The sequence below is a fragment of the Drosophila grimshawi genome, unplaced genomic scaffold (genome assembly GCF_018153295.1).
Source record: "Drosophila grimshawi isolate 15287-2541.00 unplaced genomic scaffold, ASM1815329v1 contig_848, whole genome shotgun sequence".
Lineage (NCBI taxonomy): Eukaryota > Metazoa > Arthropoda > Insecta > Diptera > Drosophilidae > Drosophila > Drosophila grimshawi.
The window spans coordinates 9,217,062-9,238,292 of NW_025063692.1; the positions used below are offsets into that span (position 1 = coordinate 9,217,062).

A 21,231-nucleotide genomic window follows, 5' to 3' on the forward strand; every position below is an offset into this window, starting at 1 on the left:
TAATCAACGATAATTAACTATATATGCATACATAACTATTCAAAAAAAAAGCTCAGTTGAGCAACATTTTAAATTTAGCGCCATAAGCAGTTGCACGCCATCTATCGCTCAATGTGTGCAAACTGTAAGCACTGCTGTTAACTTAACAGTTGCTATCGAAACTATCGATTTAATTGCGCCAATTCATTTAATCCAGCATCGATAAGAGTTTGACACGACAACAAAGCCGGCATGCATCTGCTTCTGAACACGTATAACATAAGTAGCAAATTAGGATAAAGGACATGTAAGTCAAATGCAAATTGGTAAGATTGTTTCACAGTTATTAGACAAGTGCACACATACATGTACACATACGCACATGCACACACATACAAATGTGTGGGTGTAACGTTTATCAAGCACATTGACTTGCATATTCCCTAAGCTGACGAGAATAGCTGTTATCTGAGACGTGCCAACAAGTGCGTAACAAACAGAGTTCGTTAGAAGCGTCTGTCAGCTGTCCGTGTCCTAGATTAATCGGTCAAATGAGTTGGTAAAAAACAAAACATATGGACTACATGGGTATATGTATATATTGCATGCATACAGTGGCCTCTCGCATTAACCAACTTTCACAACTTGCCATTAGACATAGAAACATGCATCAACTAAAGTACTATCGAATCGAAAATGATCATTATTCTTACTTAATATTCGAATTATTAGAATTAATTGCCATTTTCGATTAGGCTGTAAGGCGAGCAGTTTCAACCGCCGAGCGATCATTGTAGTTGTTGCTGCTTATATCTCACTGCTTTTTGTACAACAATTGCGTTGCAAATCATAATTATATTGGCTGGCAAAATTGTCATTGTCAGTTACAATTGTCAGTTAACAATTTGGATGCTACAGTGAACACCCCTCGTTATGTTTTTTCTTTTTTTCCTAGTCAAAAACTTGAAGGTTGTACACCTGACAGTTGATTGTTGCTGTTGTTGTTGTTGGTGCTGCGTGCTGCTGCCGCTGTTGCTGCTGTTCTCAATTAATTGGCGGTTACTCAGCTTTAAAACCGGTAATGCCAACAATAGGGCAGCGGGGTGTGTCCCCTGCAATGTGCGAGCGGCATAAAAGTTGCTGTTGCTCATGTTGTTGTTTTGGAGAGCGGCGACAAGGTCAAAACGTTTCGTTAGCCCCACAAAATTTGGTCGCTTGCATGGGCTCCACTCTTGACCATGCCTAAACGTTCCATATACGTTTATATATATAGATAGATATATATATGTATATATATATATATGTATGTATGTCTATGTAGAAGCGCAATCAATATACATGTAAACGTTTTATGGCATCGTCGACGTCGTCGTCGTCGTCATCGCTTACTATGGAAGTTGTCTTCGAGGCGGCAGACTCGATTCGCAGCTCACGGACGACGGACGTGTTCTCCTTTAACGTATGTGTGGCGTCGTCGTTATAATCGAGAGATTCAACACTTGAAAGCTAACCGCAGCATCAGCAGCAGCAGCGTCAACGTTTTGTCAACCTGTTGCATGCCAAAGCTTCTCGTGCCGGGTTTGTTTGTTTTTTTTTTCTGTTTTTTTCTGTTTTTTTTTTTTGAGTGTTTTTGTTTTGGTTTCTCCACTGTGAATCATAAAGAACACAGCGCATTCCTAGAGAGCGTGCAGCGTGCGATAAAAGAGCGGAAGAGAAAGAGAAGGAAGAGAGATAAACAATAAAGAATATGGCGTAATCCAGCACATAACTAAAAAATGTTGAAGAGCGGAAAAGAAAAAAAAAAAACAAAACATAACAAAACAAAAGTGGACTAAACCAACGACTTTTGTTTGCTCTAACCTTAATCTATGATCAGAAATCAGAAAATGTGAATTTATGTTAACAACTAATAAAATAAAGTACACATATTTAATATAATTTAACATCTATAATATCAATCAAAAAATATGTGTAAAACCTAAAATTTATATTTTGCAGGTGGCAGTCAACTTATCGTTCAGTTAACACATTATTTAAACTAATTCCATTTGCACTTGCTGGGTACGTATCTGTGTACTATATATATGTATATATATATATATATTATATTATTAGTATTTTGTGAAAAGCAATCTAAATTGATTATAGAAAACATCAAACGAGGCTCATTGGGCAATTGCCGTGCTTATTTTACTGGAACAAATACTCAAGTTATCAACAAATACACACAATGGGTTCCATGCTCTGTAAGGAATACAAAACGACTGGCAAAATAACGCCCAATCCGGAACAGAACTCAGGTAATACGCCAAAAACTGATTTGAACTTTTATTCAAATAACTAGAAACATCTGACAATAACTATATTTTAATTACAATAACTTGTGTACAGTTTGTATATCTATATACTTGCTGGAATTGAGATTGTTATTAACCAAAAACAACAACAAAAAAACCCATTAATTTTCTGTATATTTCGCCAATTTTCTATTCTTTCTTTCGATGCCAATTGTTTTGTGGCTTTCTAATTGCTTTGCTGATGACATGCAATATATATTTTCTATTTAGTTGTAATTAGAAATCAATAATTACAATTTATGCGCATTTCGTGTGTCCAACTTTGCAACTATGTTGATAATTGACCATATTTAACCTGAATTCATCTAAACGTGCACCGACAGACAGGAGAGAGAGAGAGTAATGGTGTGAGAGAAGGTGAACGGGATGCAGAGAGAGAGAGTGAGATAGAGAGAGAGAGGCATAGTTTGTTTGTTCGCTTTCGTTTTGGTTTCAATCTTCTTGCTTTAGCTGCAGTTTACAGTTTACACTCTGAACTCAACTAAGACGGCGGTATTTAATTATCCTCAGCGCACTCGGCGTTAAGTTAACGGCATTTACACACACACACATACATATATACGGTTTTTGCACACGTCAAATTTTTCAAATTTCGAGCGGATTATTTCTTTGGGTAAATAAGGCTAAGCAAAAATGAAAAAAAAAAATTGCTTTGCTTATTATTTTGTTTGTTTGCTTTGCCTTTTCTTACAATTGTTTTCGCATGTGTGAGGATTAACCAAGGCCAACCGGTTCATTTCTGAGTGTGTGTGTGTGAGAGAGAGAGCGAGAGGGAGAGAGTGTACATTTCAAATAGCCGTTAATCATGGCAAATTCAATTGTACTTAAATTTAACTAATTAGACAATAGACCGGTTTTTTTTTAGGCTTTTATTTATACAGCCAAATTATTTCAATTGATGCTAACTTTGGCAATGTCTGATCTATCGAAGGTCTCTGACTCATAATCTTTTTGGTTATATTATTTTTTTTTGTTACTGTTGACGTGATATGAAAGATTAATACAACCAGGTCTGATTTGTATTTGAGATCGAAAGGAAGTCGATTGAAATTTTTGACTGCTTATTGGCCAAATGCGTTTGATTTCCATTTGAGTAGGCTTTACAAGCTTCACTTGTTTAATGCTTCATAATAGACAGATGTGTACGCACTTTAAATGATATAACTAGCATTATTCAACGTTATTCGATATGTTCTAATAGTTTTCAAGAGCTATTGGTCTTACACCCTGGCAGGGCTTGCCAGCGGATATTTTAAACCGACATCTTATCACTTAGATATCGAACAAATTTTAATACCTTCTGTATATAAATAGAAATAATTGGGCCACAACTCCCCCTTGTCCACCCAGTAGCTAAAGGCAAGTTCTGCGTGGGTGGCATGACTCAGCAAATTAGAGTCAACCTAAGTCGGCAGCTTTTGTTCCTTAAAAACGTATCGATTTCTTGTTGGCTAAGAATGAAAACGTTTTGCAGCACGATATGGGCACTAAACAAAGTTTCCCATACTTATTTATATTAATATTATTATCTTGAGTGTTCCAAGCTCGTCGAACATCATTTCTTTTGTCTGTTGTTGTCTTTTTATCAGCGTGTCCAAGTGTTATCAAACAATGATAGTTGCAACATTTATTTTTCGCACCTTATCAACAACAAAAATAAATATATATATAGATCGAAAATATATAGATCGAACACATAAAATTTATGAATCTTGATAAAATTAAACACCAATTAATAAGCATAATAGTTATAAATTAGTTGGAAACGATTAGATTTTTGGCCAATACCATAAAATGGGCTTATCACCCATCTCAAATTTCGGTAAATAACGGTTTTCGAGTGCTTGAAAATGATATGGTTGCAATAAATTCCGATTTATAAATGGTTATCTTTGTGATGCTTACAAATATCGATTCAAATCTGTGAAAATTTGGCATAAAAACTTTTGAAAAGTCGAATTTTTAACCAATTAATATATTAGTGAGCTTCACTGTTGTTTACCGATACCGATCTGAACCTGATTCATAGCCCGGTTCGGGGCCTTCACTTGTATTTAATGTTTGTTTATAGGTTTGTTTATCGGCTCAAAACTGATCATTTGATCTCTCTGTAATAAAAATGAACTTGTATTTCAAATTTGTTTATCCAAATCTGAATTTTAGGCTGAACAAGAACATATATATATATATGTATACATATGTATGTAGATATACTTTGTGGTTTCCATTTCCATTTTTAACGGCTTCAGGGTTTCAAATTTTTCACGCTGAACATGTTTTGACATGTAATTTACAGTTAAGTTTCCAAACCGGCTCACATTGCATACAAATTGTTTCAAGATTTATTAAAAAAAATATATTAAAAAAAAAATGTTTATAAATATTAGATAAAAATGATGATTTGGAAGGAATTGTTAAGTGCTTGAAGTGCTGCCGAGGCTAGATCTTATTCTCGCCACCCGATTTGGTGGCCAGCTGCTCCAAGCGTCGGATGGCATCGTCCAGAAACTGGCGTTGCAGCTGCAACTGTGGCAGCAGCTCCCCGGCGCTCACGAGGTGCATTTTGGTGGAGGCGCCGCGCAGCAAACCAGTTGTCGATGTGGATGTCGACTGGGATGCGGCTGCATGTGGTCGCAGCATTGTCATCAGTCGCCTGATCAACGATGGTGAACGCGGACCCGGCTGGGCAACGCTCTCCCCACCGGAAATCTCTGGCATCGCCAGCAGCGGCGTAAAGAAATAGGAGCCAATGCCGCTCGCCGCTGCAGATCCCATTGGCGCCTTCGTTGTACTATCGATGGCATCCCGCTGCTGCTCCAGCGTCGATTTGATGCTGCTATTGCTAGTGCTAATGCTGGTATCCTGCATGCCATCCAGCTCTTGCTTCAGCTCGTCCAGCTTGTGCTGCAGATACTCAAAGTCAGCGGTCAAGCTCAGTGCCAATTGCTGTGCATCCTGACGATGCTGTGCCCTGCCCTCCAGCCGCTCGATCTGCAGCTGGATCTGCTGCTGTCGCTGTTGGAGCTCCTGCAACAGCAACGGCGTCTCCGGCATAAAGTTGCCCAAATACAAGCGTTCGATTTCCGACTGCAGCAGCTGCTTGTGCAGATGCAGTGCGTTCAGCTTCAGCTCCAGCTGCTGCCCGGCACTGGTGACAGCATCACTCGAGCCACTGGCTCCACTCGTCCCATTGACCACGCCCAGCAGACAGACAACCGTGCAAAGCAGCAGCAGCCCAACAAGTTCTTGACGCGACCAGCACATGTTTTCAACTGACAAACTCGGCCAACTTAGCCATTTAGCCAAGTCGGCCAACTAGCCGTCTGGGCGATCTGGGCTCAGGGCTCTGCTCTCTGCCTGCTTTCTAACTAGAGATGCGCACATTTTCAACTAACATCTTGTCTCAATTTAATTCAATTAGAAATATATATATATATTTTGTATGGCTTTCACAAATTCCAAGTGCTTCAGAGCAGAAACAAGCAACCAAAACCCAATTTCAAATATCTTATTTATTTATCTCGCATGGCTGGCACACATTCTATGTATTTTCCACCAAAATCCTTAAGATTAAGAATCTATATCTATATAATTTTTTTTTTTAAGGTTTTTTTTTTAGCAAAATATTTTTTTCTATTTTGTGCTTAATTTAAAGGTCACTTTTAAGGATATCGATTTAATATCTAACTGTAATTGGTTCAGTTACGCAACTTGCACAAATCAAAATTAATAATTAAAGAATAGCAAAATACCATAAATATCAAATTGAAAACTAACATTCAATTATTGTATACATTTTTGTTGTTATTTTATTAATTTTATTACATATTTGTTAGTTATTAATTACATCTATTTATTATATTATATTGACAATTTTGCAATTAATGCATTTATTTTTCGATTTCCGTAGACTAATTTATATATATTATGTAGATGCATAATATATAATGAGATTCGTAATCTGTATTATCTATTCTTAGTTTATTTCCAAGCACGAGCACGACTTTGTATTCGTGTCACGCAGCGACACGTGCCCCACTCAAATTTTGAAGCTGAGCAGAGTAGGCGATGAGTTGGGCGACTGTGGGAGGGGCGTGGGGGAGACTAGACTTTCTTTCTTGAATTTTCGTATCTGAAAATCATCCATTTAACGACACAACGGGAAAATCGAATTTCAAATTTGACAGTTACAGATACAGATACAGATACAACAAGAACAACAAGCTAAACCAGTCTAAAAATCAAAACATCAAATCAAATCAAAATACAAACCACTCCTCACAATTCTCTCTTTCTCACTCTTTCTGTCTCTATCTCCATCTCTTTCTCTGGTGCAGGTGCCGTCGGTTCGTATCAATCCAAGTGCGATAAGGTGGCAACAACAACAATGTCGAACGAGCTGGATGCCCAATATACGGAGCCGGTGGCCGTTTGTCTGGCCACGGAACTGGTGGAGAACGAGCTGAAGCAGGTGGACTTCAATGAGGAGACCCCCGTGCTGCTGGTGAAGCAAAATGGACGGCTGCATGCACTCGGCGCCAAGTGCACCCACTATGGTGCACCGATGAAGACGGGCGCATTGGGCGTGGGTCGGATTCGTTGTCCCTGGCATGGGGCCTGCTTCAATCTGGAGACGGGCGACATTGAGGACTTTCCGGGCATCGATTCGCTGCCCTGCCACAAGGTCAATGTCAGCGATGATGGCCAGGTGATGGTGCGCATCAAGCGCACCGATCTCGACAAATCGTCACGTCTCAAGCCAATGGTGAAACGGAATACGCAGGACGAACGCTGTTTCATTGTCGTTGGCGGCGGCCCGTCGGGCGCTGTTTGCGTGGAGGCACTGCGCCAGGAGGGCTACACCGGTCGCCTGATCTTCGTTTGCCGCGAACCGTATTTGCCGTACGATCGCGTCAAGGTCTCCAAGTCGATGAACGTCAGCATCGAGAGCCTGCAATTCCGCACCGAGCAGTTCTACAAGGATCACGACATCGAGCTGTGGCTGGGCGTTAGCGCCGATAAGCTGGTCACCGCACAAAAGGAACTCCACTGCTCCAATGGCTATGTGGTCAAGTACGATAAGATCTATATTGCCACCGGCTGTGCCGCCTTCAAGCCACCTATTCCCGGTGCCGATCTGTTGAATGTGAAAACGATCCGTGAATATGCCGATGCGCAGAGCATCCTCGAACTGATAACGCCCCAGACGAATGTCGTCTGTTTGGGCTCCAGTTTCATTGCGCTCGAGGCAGCAGCCGGTCTCGTCCCCAAGGTGGCCAGCGTCACAGTCATCGGTCGCGACACTGTCCCACTGAAAGCGGCCTTTGGCGAGGCGATTGGCGCCCGTGTCCTCAAACTGTATGTGGACAACAATGTGAAGATGATCATGCAGAGTGGCATCGATCAGATCATTGGCGACGACGATGGCAAGGTGACCGAGGTACAGCTGGTGGATGGTACGCGTTTACCCTGTGATCTGCTCATCATGGGCACCGGCTCCCGGCTGAACACACAGTTTATGGCCAAGTCCGGTGTGCACCTGAACAAGAATGGTTCGGTGGATGTCACCGATTTCCTGGAGACAAATGTGCCCGATGTTTATGTTGGCGGCGACATAGCCAATGCCCACATCTATTCGCTGGCCCAGTCACGCGTCAACATTGGACACTATCAGCTGGCGCAGTACCACGGACGCATCGCTGCCATCAATATGAGCGGCAGCGTCAAGAAATCGGAGGCGGTGCCATTCTTCTTCACCATGCTCTTTGGCAAGGGCATACGGTATGCGGGCTATGGTGCCTACAAGGATGTCATCATCGATGGCAGTCTCGAAACAATGCAATTTATTGCATACTTTGTGAACCATGCCGATACGGTGATAGCAGTCGCCTCCTGCGGCCGAGATCCCATTGTTGCCCAGTTTGCGGAGCTCATTGCGCAGGGCAAGTGTCTGGGACGCAATCACATTGAGGACGCGACGAATCGTCAGGCCTGGACGGCAATGCTCAGTGAGCCGTTGCCCAAAGTACGCTAAAATATATCCCAAATCCATACACACACACACACACACACACATACTATGCTTATGCAACAAGAGATTCATTCTTAGTATTATATTATTTGTGACCATCCGAATTGTTAGTATTTGTTAAATCATGCCAGTGCATTACACACACACACACACACAAATATACATATAAATATATATTATAATATATATAATTATATACATATACAAGTTGATGTACCAACAATTTGCTCAATTTCCAAATTATGTGTCTGTTTTGTACAATAAACAACAATTTAAAAAAAAAAAAAAGTGAATTTGATTTTTATCGATATTCGATTAGTTTTAAGAGAATTATATAAACTTATTTAGCTGTGCTTGGTATTCGAAACACTTATTTTAAGTATCTACCTCTTACCTTTGATTACGAATATATTATATGTATTTATTATAATTATATACAGATATAGCCATCATATCTGATAGTCAGACAACAATAAATTCCCTTAAGGGGACAAATATACCGTCAAGAGTAGTCCGTGAGTCCGTACGAGCCAAGCTAGACCAGCTCGGAACATCTAATAGGTTTACCCTAAGATGGGTCCGGGGCCACAATGATTTAGCGGGAAAGAAACCACCAGGAAGAAGCCTCAAAGTATATCCTAGCAGATAGTGTCGCCTTAACTAGGAACAAATATAGTATCCTACGGATGCATGTGTTCAGCTTCAAAGACATAGAAACACCCAACCCAAGAAAGTTTCTGGCATTCTTGCAGGAGCTGAGATTAATGGAAGAGCCAACAGGCTTAGAAGGGAACACAATAGATCTAGCATGTCGCAGTACATATACAATAAGATGAGGGGGGTAGCTGAAGGATTGCAATACCGTTGCTTACTGTATAGTTCTGTATGCATACTGTACATCATGTAATAGACACAACAACAACAAATACAAAACTCTCTATGCGCGTCATTCAGCTTTGCTTGCATTCTTCCTTAAGTAAATAAATCAGCGATTAGCATAATTAGTCAAAGATATCAAAGGGATCAGTATACTTATGTATGTGTATAGTCTATGTTCAAAAATCCCTCGTCTTCCTAGGCTTTCAATCACCAAGCCTGCAGCCGTAATGCCAACTACAATTAAGCAATGCTAACAGTAAATAACTTAACTACCAGGGCTGCGAAGTCGTTCTTACTGCCCTTGTCTGTAATTGAACAGGACTGTTCACACCAAATCGATAAATTATTATTTGGATTGGATTTTTTTTTCGATTGATAGTCAAACTCGCTCATCCCGCGGTTTTTTCCCACGTTCCCATTTCCAAAAAAAAAATTGAGAATTATATTTAACATTTCGCAATGCTATCCAAATTTTAAATTTATAATATACAAAAAATATTTTTTTTGTTTGCACTTGAACACATCAATCACATCAATACAGTGGCATTGGTGACATGGAGACTCGACAGTCCATTGAGTGTAAGCAATTAATGTGTCCCATGGAATTCATGATGGGCAATTGGCTTGACGCATGGCGTACTGTTAACAAGGATTGTGTTCAAGTCCATACAACTCTGTTCAGATTCAGGAAATTGCTCGTTTTTGCTCGTCGAATTGAGTTGGCTGAAGAAGGAGCTGACGGAGAGAAGCGAAACCTTGGCCAAGATCACCTTCGAATTGAAGGATGTGAAAGAAGAGGTGCTCCAACAGGCAGCCAGAACGAGGCTTATGTCACAGAGACTGGAGGAATGTAAATTGTCAAGTGAACTTTCAGAACGCAACAGCATCTTGAGTGATCGAGTAAGCATTGAAACTATATATTAAAAGAATCATTAAGAACGTTACAAATAATAATAATAAGATCAATACTATATTGATCACATTATTATACTAGTCAAGGTAGTATGGGGTATTCGTTGTTATTCATTCATTCATTATCCTCCTCAGCGGTATGCATCACAACGTCTTCATTCATCTCTGATTCGAGCATCTTGAAATCATCGACTATGCAGAGCGTTTCGACCACCTCGATAATATCGAGTATCTCGTTCATATCGGTCAACTTAAAAACCTTGACAACTGTTGTAATCATGGGCATCTCCGGGTGCTCGGGGTAATCGTGTTCCGGCATAATTATCCGTTATCTGTGATCTGTATTTGCACAAGTGCTGGGTGGCTATTTTGTTCTTTTTTTAATGCCACTTATTCACTTACCTCTAACAAGGAATATTCGTTAGCAATTTGCAATTGAAAAGAAAAAATTAATTTATTTTTATTTCTTTTTTTTTGATTTTTTCGATTTGATTTTCTTTAACAATGATGTGCAAGCTTTGTTGAAATACGAATGAGAATGAATTCCCATATGTCATGCACACTAAGGAAAAGTCAATGCCTACTAAGAACTTTTCTTTTGTCTAGATATCTAGATCTAAATGATAAATACTACATATGTGCAAAGTAAAATTGCTTTTTTGTGTTTATATATTATTAATTTATACTTTTTTAAATCACAGAAGAAAGCAAACTTTTACAATTATTCGTTCTATAAAATAAATGCAGTCTTTTAATTATTTGAAAAGTTTTTCTAAGAATGTTAACTTTAGGATCCTGTATTCAACAGACGGCAGACTTATTGAATATATTTAGAATGCGAGAAATAATGTTTACCCATAAGCTAATTGATATGGCGAATGAGCTGACTATAGCCGAGTCCAAGATGAAGTTATATGCTGATGCCAGCTCGCATCTAGAGTGGTAAACTTTGATGTGATAAATATATATAGTTCCATTTATTCGCTAAAACTTTCTCAATAACAGTGAAAAAAATAAGCTACAATTGCGGCAAAGAATAATACTGAAGAAGTTGGCAATGCGTTCGTCGCAAGACGCAACTGATAAAGATTCACATTCCGTCTGTCTTCATGGCTCCATCGGGCCGTTCAATATGTGTGCTGTCTCTGGGAGTGTGTCGAGAGTCTGGGACGTTGCCCCAATGTTAATGGATCGAACACTAAATGCCAATGGCTGTTCAATTTCATCTAAGTTACGATTTCATCAATAACAACTGTAATATTTGTTTTGCAAATTCAAATATAAACTGTCAGGGGTGCACAGGTTAACAGTGACCAGGGCTGTTATGCATTAAGTGTGCCGGCTTTTCGACAATGTGTGTCAGCGTTTGATTGTCATCGATATATGCATAGTTATCGGTTTTACATATGCGATATGTCGATGCTTGTCATCGTCTATACGATTAGGAAAAAAAAAAAATTTTACACACCATCAGCAGCCAGCACTCACACAAAAACGCCCAATAAATTACAGTTGCAGGCACAGGAGGCACACGTAAAAGTTTTATAACAAAGACAAAAATAATAATAATAAAGCAGATAGCATCAGGGTCAGGGCGCGCTGAATACGTTAAAGCTATCAACCACAACATAAACATTCCAATACCAGAGTTACAGCCCCAGCTGCGCCCCGCAATTCCCCCCTCAAGCCGCTCAAGCCCGCAGACAGTGTGACAAAAGTGCAGAAAAAACAAAAAACGAGCGAAACAATTTATCAATTATGAATTTCTTGGGCTTTGGCCAATCAGCCGAAATCGAAATTGTATTTGATGGAGCCGAGAATAAGAAAACCGCCGAGGTCAAGGGCGAGGATGGCAAAGTGGAAAAAATGCTGCTCTTCTACGACGGCGAAACGGTATCCGGCAAGGTAATCCAATGGATAAATACAGATAAATCTGCCTGGCAGCAGCTGATATCGACTTCCGCTTAATTCCGTTGCCCCACATCCACATCTGCACAGTGGTTATCAGCAGTGGCGGCAAATAATAAAATAATCAAATAGAGACTTGAAGCGACCACTGTGCTACACTATGTGGATAATTTGTATATATACATAATTTATTTATATATTTTTATTGTTGATTTTTTGTTTTTATAGGTAAATGTAACGCTAAAGAAGCCGGGCAGCAAACTGGAGCATCAGGGCATCAAGATTGAGTTTATTGGACAAATTGAATTGTTCTACGATCGGGGCAGTCATCATGAGTTCAAGTGTTTGGCCAAGGCGCTGGCACGTCCCGGCGATCTTATACAGAACAACAGCTATCCGTTTGATTTTCCGAACGTGGAGAAACAGTTTGAGGTCTATGCCGGCTCCAATGTGCGATTGCGTTACTTTCTCCGTGCGACAATTGTGCGTAGGATTAGCGATATTACACGTGAGGTGGACATTGCTGTCCACACACTCTGCAGCTATCCGGAAATGAATAATCCCATTAAAATGGAGGTGGGCATCGAGGATTGCCTGCACATCGAGTTCGAATACAATAAGAGCAAATACCATTTGAAGGATACGATCATTGGTAAAATCTATTTTCTGCTCGTACGCATCAAGATCAAGCACATGGAGATTGCGATCATTAAGCGGGAATCGACCGGCACCGGACCAAACATATTCACCGAGAATGAAACGATTGCCAAATACGAGATAATGGATGGGGCGCCCGTTAAGGGTGAGAGCATCCCGATACGCGTATTCCTTGCCGGCTACAATCTGACGCCGACAATGCGGGACATCAATAAGAAGTTCTCGGTCAAGTATTTTCTCAATCTGGTGCTGATGGACACCGAGGATCGGCGCTACTTCAAACAGCAGGAGATAACGTTGTGGCGCAAAGCGGACATACCCCGTTACCATGTTACCCAGCAGCAGCAGCAACAACAGCAGCATCAGCAACAGCAGCAGCATCAGCATCCACAGCAGTCGCATCTGCAGCATCAGCATGTGCCGCTGCATGCACCGCCGCATCTGGTCAGTGGTCCGGCAGCGCCGACTGTTGCCCATTCCCTGATTAGCAGCAGCACCGACAGCGAGGGTGCCGCCATTGCCACGACAGGCAGCATGACTGGCCCAGTTGCTGGTGCACCCGAATCCAAAATGGGTCTCTTTACGCGCGAGAGTCCCAATCAGGAGTTTAGCCAGCAACAGCTCGACTCACCGCTGCCCAACTCACCGATGACGCCCAGCGGCGTCGGCGGCGGCGGCGAGAACAGTCTAATCCCATCAATGGCCACAGCTATTGCTGCCGGCAGTGAACGGGAGCGTGGCATGGGCGATGGTGCTGCTGCGGCGACTGCGAGCGCCTCACCAGTGGCCATGCTATCCAGCACGCCGCCACCTCTGCCCAGCAGCGGCTCAGCAGCAACTGTTGCTGGAGTAGGAACTGGTGCTGGAGCTGGAGCTGCAACAGGTGCGGCAAACACAGCCATTGGCACAGAGGAGCCAGCGTTGTTCATACAATCACCAGCGCATGTTGCTGGCGATGGCAATATGGATTTGGATATGAATGTCGATGTCGATGTGGATGACGATGTGGATGTGGATGTGGTTGAGAATGTGAAGCGGTCACACATCATGCCCGATGATGAGCTAACGGACGTGGCGCTGCCATCGCCACCAGCAACAGCAGCCGGCAAAAAGATCAATGCGGCGCCATTGAGTGCGGATTGAGTGAGACCTGAGATTTCCATTTTGATTTTGATTTCCATTTCGATTTCGATTTCCATACGAACAACAACTCAACGGCTGGCGGAAGCTGAAGCAACTATTAATATGGTATATATATATATATAAACATACACACAACAAATATGCATATATATATATATATATATATATACGAAAACACACACACACACAAAATCAAATATACATATATCTATTTTTTTTTTTGAGAGGAAAAGTTAATTTAGAAATTGTTACAAAATGTTTTATTGAGGTTATGCGCGCAACTTTAACCACACTAGCAAACACACACACACCACTATGTATACCCTACACTTTCGGCTACACATGCGCTTTTAATACTCTATCTATCTCTCACACACACACACACACACACACAACACACACATACGCTCTTAGCTCTATTTGAAACTTTAGGCACTCAAAACATTGTATTACAAAAAAAAAAAGAAAAAGAAAAAAAAAACAGAATAGAAACAAATTATAGAAAGAAAAAAAAACTGAATAAGAACATTGCTACGAATCTGTTGTGATCCTGTTCGTAATCAAAAAACAAAAAACAAAAAAAAGAAGCAAAAACTGAAGAAAAAAGCCCCCAGCAAGACCCATGTAATATCTCAGTACCATATTTTGGAAAATTTGATTTTTCAATTAGCGCCGACCTTTTCAAATGTTGTTAACAAAAAAAAAAAACAAAACAAACAAATGCTTTTTAAAAGTAAATTGAACTTGTGCATAAAACGAAAACAAAATGAAAAACATTAGATACAAATACCGATGCATTGGCAAAAACTAAGTTTTAAATAAAGATTAGAGAATATTGAAACGAAACTGCCGGAGTTGTTCTGAGCGTGCGCCTAGAAAACATGTTACATGCAAATACATATATGATAAATACATATATATATATATATATATATATATATATACACATATATATCGCCCGATGATCCGTATGTATATGCCTGCATATGTACATAACATATTTCATATTAATATACAAAAATATACATGCATACATATATACACACACACATATATATATATCTATATATATATATTATATACTAAATTTTATCAAATTAATAAAAACGAGAAAGAAATATGAACCTAATCAGATCGATTCGTGTGAAGTCAACTTTTGAAAGATCCTAAATATTATGGAATAGAAAGTGAGAGGTAATATGAATTTTTTCCCAAGTCATGCATACTATATATATAAAGATCTACACATGGAAGGAACATAGTAGAATGATAGTTATATGGGTATAATAGAGTTCGATCCTATCTCAAGATTCTATATAAAATATTTATTTTCTTTTGCTTTTCCTTTTATTATAACTATAGAAAAATGCCAGTATTTATCTTCTAGCAGTATGATGGTTATATGGTAATAATAATAATTCGATCCTATGTAAGGATTTATAAAGCCCAACAGACAGACGTGACTACGTATAGTATATAACAGAATGTGGCATCAGAGATTATGAGGACGAATCTTGCGTTTAATTACATAAGTATCTAGTATAATATTTATTTAAGCATGGATAAAACAAACGGAATATTAAATGCCTAGTCCCACGCCTCCTTGACACGGAGGTGCTGCAGACGCTCCTCGATGGTAATGTGTGGCTTCATCTTGCTGCGTGTCTGCTCATCCGTCCATTTGGCCACCAGCTTGTCGCGCTTCTGCAGCTCCTTGGCATGTCCCGATGATTGCTCCTAGCAATGGAGTTTATGGTTAGCAATATACAGACAAATATATATGCAGTATTATATTGACAATAAATACCAGTGTGAGATAAGGATGCCGCAGCAGGAACATGATGTGCTCCTGGCGCTCATATTCACGGGTCAGCGTGTCCATTGCCTGTTTGCTGACTGGCTTGACGAGGCGACGCTTGCCGCGGAATATGTGTCCGGGCACCGTTTTCTTGAACAAATTTATCAAAGTCAGTCGCATTTTTTGTTTGCCTGCTTTTTTTTAGTCACAATTTGTACGATTTATTCCCGTGCACGTTAAATGTTGTTGCACAAGTCGCAACTACAGCTGATGATGACGATATGCTTGTGTTATCGTTGTTATCGATGATGATGATCGAGTAGTAGTGGGCGTTGTGAAAGTTCGATACGATAATACAGCTGTTGATAATAATGCTTTTGTTATCGATGATTTAAATACATCGGCTCATGCTTGCAAGTAGAGCGCGCAAATTGAATTAGATTACATAAATGTATAAGTGATTGAAACAATTTAGCCACTTTAATAGAAAAAAAAAGAAAACGAATGCAAATACATATTTATCTATTTGTACATCTCTGTACTTTCTGTTATGGGAAAGGGACTGGCGTGGAGGGATGGATCGCTCTTATGCAATGCACCGTCGGCAAAATGCAATATTTCGAATCCCACCTCGACCATAATCAGGATGATGATCATCCACTCGAGCCGAATGTGATGGGCATCGTTGAGATTGTGGGACACCAGCTCGGCCAGTTCGACACAATGATTGATCTTCTCGTTCATGACCTTGGTGCGGCGTGTGATGCTAAAATAGGAGCACACCTGCAGATAGAGTCCCTCCAGCTCCTCGCGATCCCAGTAGAAATCGGGCGCATCCAGCAGGTCCGATGACAAATTGATCGAATGCCTTAAGGCAAACAATTCGCCCGTTTTGCGGAGCATCGAGGCACGCGAGATGCGCAATCGTCGGCCACGTTTCAAATCCTCTGTCAGATACTCCATGGAATCAATATAACGATCCAGTGTCGCCTCCCAAATGCCCAACTTTATGGATTGGGCAATGGCATTGGAGAATGTATACTTATACAGGAAATTATCGCTATCGGGCGTAACAAAGAATTTACCATTTTGGAAGAAAGCACGCGAGGCGACATTCAAATCGCTGCTGTCCGCCACCAGATCACCCTCCACATCGATCGCCGTCGGGGCAATGTATGTGTAGGGCATCACCTCGCACTCACCATGGACCAAGGCACTCACATAGGATTCACGCTCGTAGCTGCGCAAGAAATTGAGCACATTGTTCGTTTCGATGTCGTTGCAATTCCAGAACACAACGGATCCCTCACGAAAGAAGAAGATCTCGCGTGGCTGTGATCCGATCGGATATTTGGCCGTCACATAGAGGACATTCTGCTCCACGCCCAGATTGTCGGTGGAGAAGAAACGTTTCGTTTCGTACAGATTCTGTTGCTTGAGTGCCTCGTGCAACTCCTCCAGTTTGTACTCATCGGCCGTGGTGTAGCCACGTGTATTGAGGAAGCCCAGCGCCGACAGCTCATCGATTGCCAGTCGCTTCTTGCGCAACGCACGCGTTCGACCCGGCGACATGGCGGCCGACGTCTCCAGTGGCTCATCGATCAAGGGCAGCGTTTTCACGCCCCCCGCGAATCCAGTCTTTGTCTTCGGACCGGCTGTGGTGGCGGTCTCCTCGCCCTCGTTTATGATCCCCTTGGGCTGTGTTATGCTTGTGTTTGCCAAATGCCGGTTGAATTTAAGCAGTCGATATGTGTGCGTTTGCGTGGAGGAGGCAGCAGAGACGGAGGCAAAGCAGGAGTAGGTGTGGCAGGAGTAGGAGGCGGCACGGAGGCACCTCATCAGTGCCGTTGCGTGTAGCATTTCTGTTTTTTTTTTTTTTTTGCACGGTTACTTTTTATTCATTTGTTATTTTACTCAATTCCCAATTCGATAGCAATTGTTATCGATGTATCGGATCAAGGTTCGCGACTGCGTCAATGAACGGTAAAAATGAACTAGCTCTTCTTCACAACAAGCTGAATGCATTTTTTGCAGCAAGCAGCAGGCAGCAGCAGCAACAGCAGTAGCAGCAGCGGCGGCGAAATTGCATTTGAGTTCGCGGATTGAACTTGACCTGTTCGCTGCTGAGAGGAGAGTTCAATGCACCGTTATTGTCTATTTGGTTTGGCGAGCCTGTAACAAATTCAACATGGAAAGCGCACTCTTTTCAAACGTGAAGAAGCTCTACGATTACGGGCTCTACGAGTGCGTTGTGCCCACTGTAAGTGTTCCGCCAGCGAGCATCGCAAGCATTGCAAACAGCTCGCAATTTGACGCCATTTTGAGTTGATTTGTTGTATGTTAATTGGGATATTGCAGGCAAGCCTGCTGTGCACTCTGCTGCAAAATGATCGCAGTGTGGCCACACTGGAGACGGAATACCAGGTGAGGCTGTATTTGAGCAATGCCCACTACAAGGAGCACAACTATCGCACCGCCTGCCAGCAACTGGAGGCTGTCGTCCAACAGCGTAAGGCAATGGTCCGCTACAAGAGCAGCTATCTGACCGGCATCGAGAGCTCCTATCCGCAATTTCAGGACACCGATCTGCGATACAAGATTGCCGTCTGCTATCGCGAACTGGGCGAGTACAACATGGCCATTAGCACACTGGAGGCGGTTAAAATGCGTACGCCACGTCTCAATCTGCTGCTGGCCAAGCTACTGCATCATCATGGACGCTGCGTTAGCAAGAAAGATATTGCCGTCGCATACAAGGATGTCCTGCCCGAGTGCCCCATGTCGCTGACGGCCATCGAAGCCCTCATCGAACTGGGCATCGAAGGACACGAGGTTCACTCTCTGGTTGTAAATGGTGCGTGTTTCAAGCAACAAAAACCAAAAAGACAAATGGTGAACATTTGAAGAGTAGCTGGAAAAGTAGCTCAAGGAATAGTCCTAGTTGATAGCTAGGTTATATATAGATATATATATATATATATCAATTTATGTTTATATCTATATGTAAGTCATGCCAGTTAAACGTCGCTTAAATTAGGATATGTGTGTATTATATGAATATATATATATATTATTATATAGATGGATAGATCTCAGTTAAATCTCGTCTAAAAATATGCATAATCTTAATCATTATCTAATCTGTAATCTAATCTCTGTTTAATCTCTTTTAGCTGCCACGATGCCGAAGAACATTGAGTGGCTGAGCAGCTGGATCAAGGGTCATGCCCAGATGTACGGCTGCAAGCACTTGGAGGCGGCCAATACGTTCCAGCAGCTGAACGATACGACGCTGTTCCGTCAGAACGAGCAGCTGCTAACGAAGATTGGCCAATGCCTGTATTACTATGGCAATTATGTGAAGGCCGAGCAATATCTGAGCATGGCCGTGATGATCAATGCCCACAATATGGATGCACTCTGTGCCCTGTCGGTTGTCTATCAATACAATGGCAAGAAGCGGCCGGAACAGGAGAAACTTATAACACCGCTGCGACTTGGGACACTTGTTGAGTTCACGGCGGCCCATTGGTTCCTCCATGGCCAGCTGACGTACATGAATTCCCGCTTCGATCGGGCACTAATCTTTGCGGAACGCTGCCTGACCATGGATCCACGTAACATTGAGGCGATGCTGTTGCGCAGCAAACTGTTTGGGGCGATGGGTCGCCACAAGGATGCGATCGATGTGCTGCGCAGTGCCCAATGCCTGGCACCGTATCGTTTTGAGATCTACAAGGGACTGGTCGCCAGCTATTTGCGCCTGAAGTGGTTCAAGGAGGCGCAGAGCATGTGCCTCCTCGCCGTACGCTATTTTCGCACCTCGCCGCGCAGCTACACCATGTTCGGTGGCACCTTGTTCAACTTTACCAATCAGGAGGCAAAGAAGAGCGCACGCAAATTTGTGGAGAAGGCACTCCAAATCGATGAGCATTATATGCCCGGCGTTATACTAATGGCTGGCATCTATCAATACGAGGGCACACCCAGGGAGGCCATTGTCCTGCTGAGGAAGCAGGTCACCAACTATCCGCATCCAAAGCTATTTGCCATGCTCGCCGAGATGCTTAGCACCGAGAAGGATCTCGATGGGGCTCTACACTTTTTCACATTGGCCCTCAGGTCAGTCCATCTCTCTCTCTCTCCCACTATCTCTTTCTCTCTCTCTCTCTCTTTCTCTTTTTTTAATGATTTTTATACTCGATTAGCGCAATTAAAGAAGAGTTTATTCCGTTCTTCCGGTCTGGCCGCGATAGACTTGAATCTGGCCATACAAGTTCGTCGTATGTTTATCGATAACATCTCGATAAATCCACACTTTGTAAGCTAGAGTCACCAAATTGGGTTTGTAGCTTGCTAGCTCCACCAAATTTTTGAGTTATATTGAAGATTGATGAAGGAATTATCGACCATGTGCCCAAAATCTTCAAAATCGATATACCTGCTGCTGCAAATCGATAATAACTATTTATGTATATGCCACAATTTTAATGAGATAGTTACAAAAATGTCCAATTTAATTTCGTAATCTGCATTCAAAGTCAGATTATGGGAAACCTCCTCCAAAGATTTATAAAATGTTGTAAGAATGTAGATTCTAATAATATCCTGCTCCATGGTAAAAATATAAGTATAAAGTAAATTTATTAATCGAATATCTCGCACAGTCTTAGAAGAAGAATGCTTTAAATACTTATAAATAACAAGCCTGACTTGATTTGTATTTATTTTTCAAACTTACAATAATTCTACGATTTTAAATTGTTTAATAATTTTTTTTGTTTTTTAGGCTGGATCCCACATTCCGTAGGGCCTTGGATGGTATTAATGCGCTGACGAAGGCGGCGCGGGCGGGCAGCGGGAGCAGCATCATCAAGACGAGCGAGAACAGTAGCAGCAACAGCAGCACCAGCACAAATGTGGCAAGCAATGTGGCAACAATGGCAACGCCGTGTGGCACACCCAATCACGATTGGTTGCTCGACTGCGATGAGACATCGAATGAGGCACTGGAGCTATCTTCGCCGGTTGTGCCCCAGGAGGACACCGAATCGGATTCGTTCTCCGAACCCTTTTGGCAGGACGTTGATGGGGATATGCCCAATTAATTGAATCTTAACTTATCTATATGTATATGATATGTATATGTATATGTGTAGATGTATATATAGAGTATCTATTTGTTAGTTCATCGTCATCATCATCATCATCATCATCATTTTTCAGCTGTCATCTATTTATTTGTGCTACACGTAAACTATATGTTATCCATTTACATTCCATTTTCGCCATTCCATATAATAATTTAGATATATTTATGCGCCAACCAAATTATTGTAATCGTCCAATGTTTTCATTATTATAATAATTGTAATATTTTTTATTCTGTTTTAGTAATTTATTAGATCCGAGCGGTCGAGTCACTCAAGATATGATTTGAAAAATCGATGTCAAACGTTCCATATGCTTAAACATAATTCAATTCTCAATGTTGATAAAAAGCAAAATATACAACAAAAAAAAAACGATCTTTTGTTTTTATTATTTGTATTTGAACAACTGTGTCG

General features: G+C 41.4%; 5 protein-coding genes across 6 annotated transcripts; 3 read left to right on the top strand and 2 right to left on the bottom strand.

Annotated features, from left to right (window-relative positions):
* The first annotated feature begins 268 nt into the window (after window positions 1–268).
* On the top strand, window positions 269–8,610 carry LOC6565571 (apoptosis-inducing factor 3). Of its 2 annotated transcripts, none has more exons than XM_001992323.2 (4): window positions 269–286; window positions 1,978–2,040; window positions 2,128–2,279; window positions 6,674–8,609. In XM_001992323.2, coding segments are annotated over exons 1-4 (1,914 nt in total). In that variant the 5' UTR covers window positions 269–284; the 3' UTR covers window positions 8,371–8,609. The 2 variants fall into 2 exon arrangements, with proteins under 2 accessions (XP_001992359.2, XP_032594641.1); XM_032738750.1 differs by lacking the exon at window positions 269–286 and adding an exon at window positions 1,491–1,557 and having other exon boundaries at window positions 6,674–8,610.
* A 3,011-nt stretch (window positions 8,611–11,621) lies between these two features.
* Window positions 11,622–14,015, top strand: LOC6566117 (vacuolar protein sorting-associated protein 26). The gene is made up of 2 exons (XM_001992326.2): window positions 11,622–12,063; window positions 12,295–14,015. The coding sequence occupies exons 1-2, from the start codon at window positions 11,917–11,919 to the stop codon at window positions 13,864–13,866; spliced, it is 1,719 nt and encodes a 572-aa protein (XP_001992362.1). The 5' UTR covers window positions 11,622–11,916; the 3' UTR covers window positions 13,867–14,015.
* Window positions 14,016–15,365: 1,350 nt separating this feature from the next.
* Window positions 15,366–15,928, bottom strand: LOC6566118 (ribosomal protein 63, mitochondrial). Its single transcript, XM_001992327.2, has 2 exons — window positions 15,674–15,928; window positions 15,366–15,603 (listed from the first exon to the last, which is right to left on the bottom strand). Exons 1-2 carry the CDS (start codon window positions 15,842–15,844, stop codon window positions 15,454–15,456), a joined length of 321 nt encoding a protein of 106 aa, XP_001992363.1. The 5' UTR covers window positions 15,845–15,928; the 3' UTR covers window positions 15,366–15,453.
* A 188-nt stretch (window positions 15,929–16,116) lies between these two features.
* LOC6566119 (required for meiotic nuclear division protein 1 homolog) lies at window positions 16,117–17,551 on the bottom strand. The gene has a single exon (XM_001992328.2). It carries the CDS (start codon window positions 17,522–17,524, stop codon window positions 16,187–16,189), a length of 1,338 nt encoding a protein of 445 aa, XP_001992364.1. The 5' UTR covers window positions 17,525–17,551; the 3' UTR covers window positions 16,117–16,186.
* Window positions 17,552–17,677: 126 nt separating this feature from the next.
* On the top strand, window positions 17,678–21,189 carry LOC6566120 (anaphase-promoting complex subunit 7). The gene is made up of 4 exons (XM_001992329.2): window positions 17,678–17,924; window positions 18,023–18,518; window positions 18,838–19,786; window positions 20,454–21,189. The coding sequence occupies exons 1-4, from the start codon at window positions 17,853–17,855 to the stop codon at window positions 20,770–20,772; spliced, it is 1,836 nt and encodes a 611-aa protein (XP_001992365.1). The 5' UTR covers window positions 17,678–17,852; the 3' UTR covers window positions 20,773–21,189.
* Window positions 21,190–21,231: the final 42 nt, after the last annotated feature.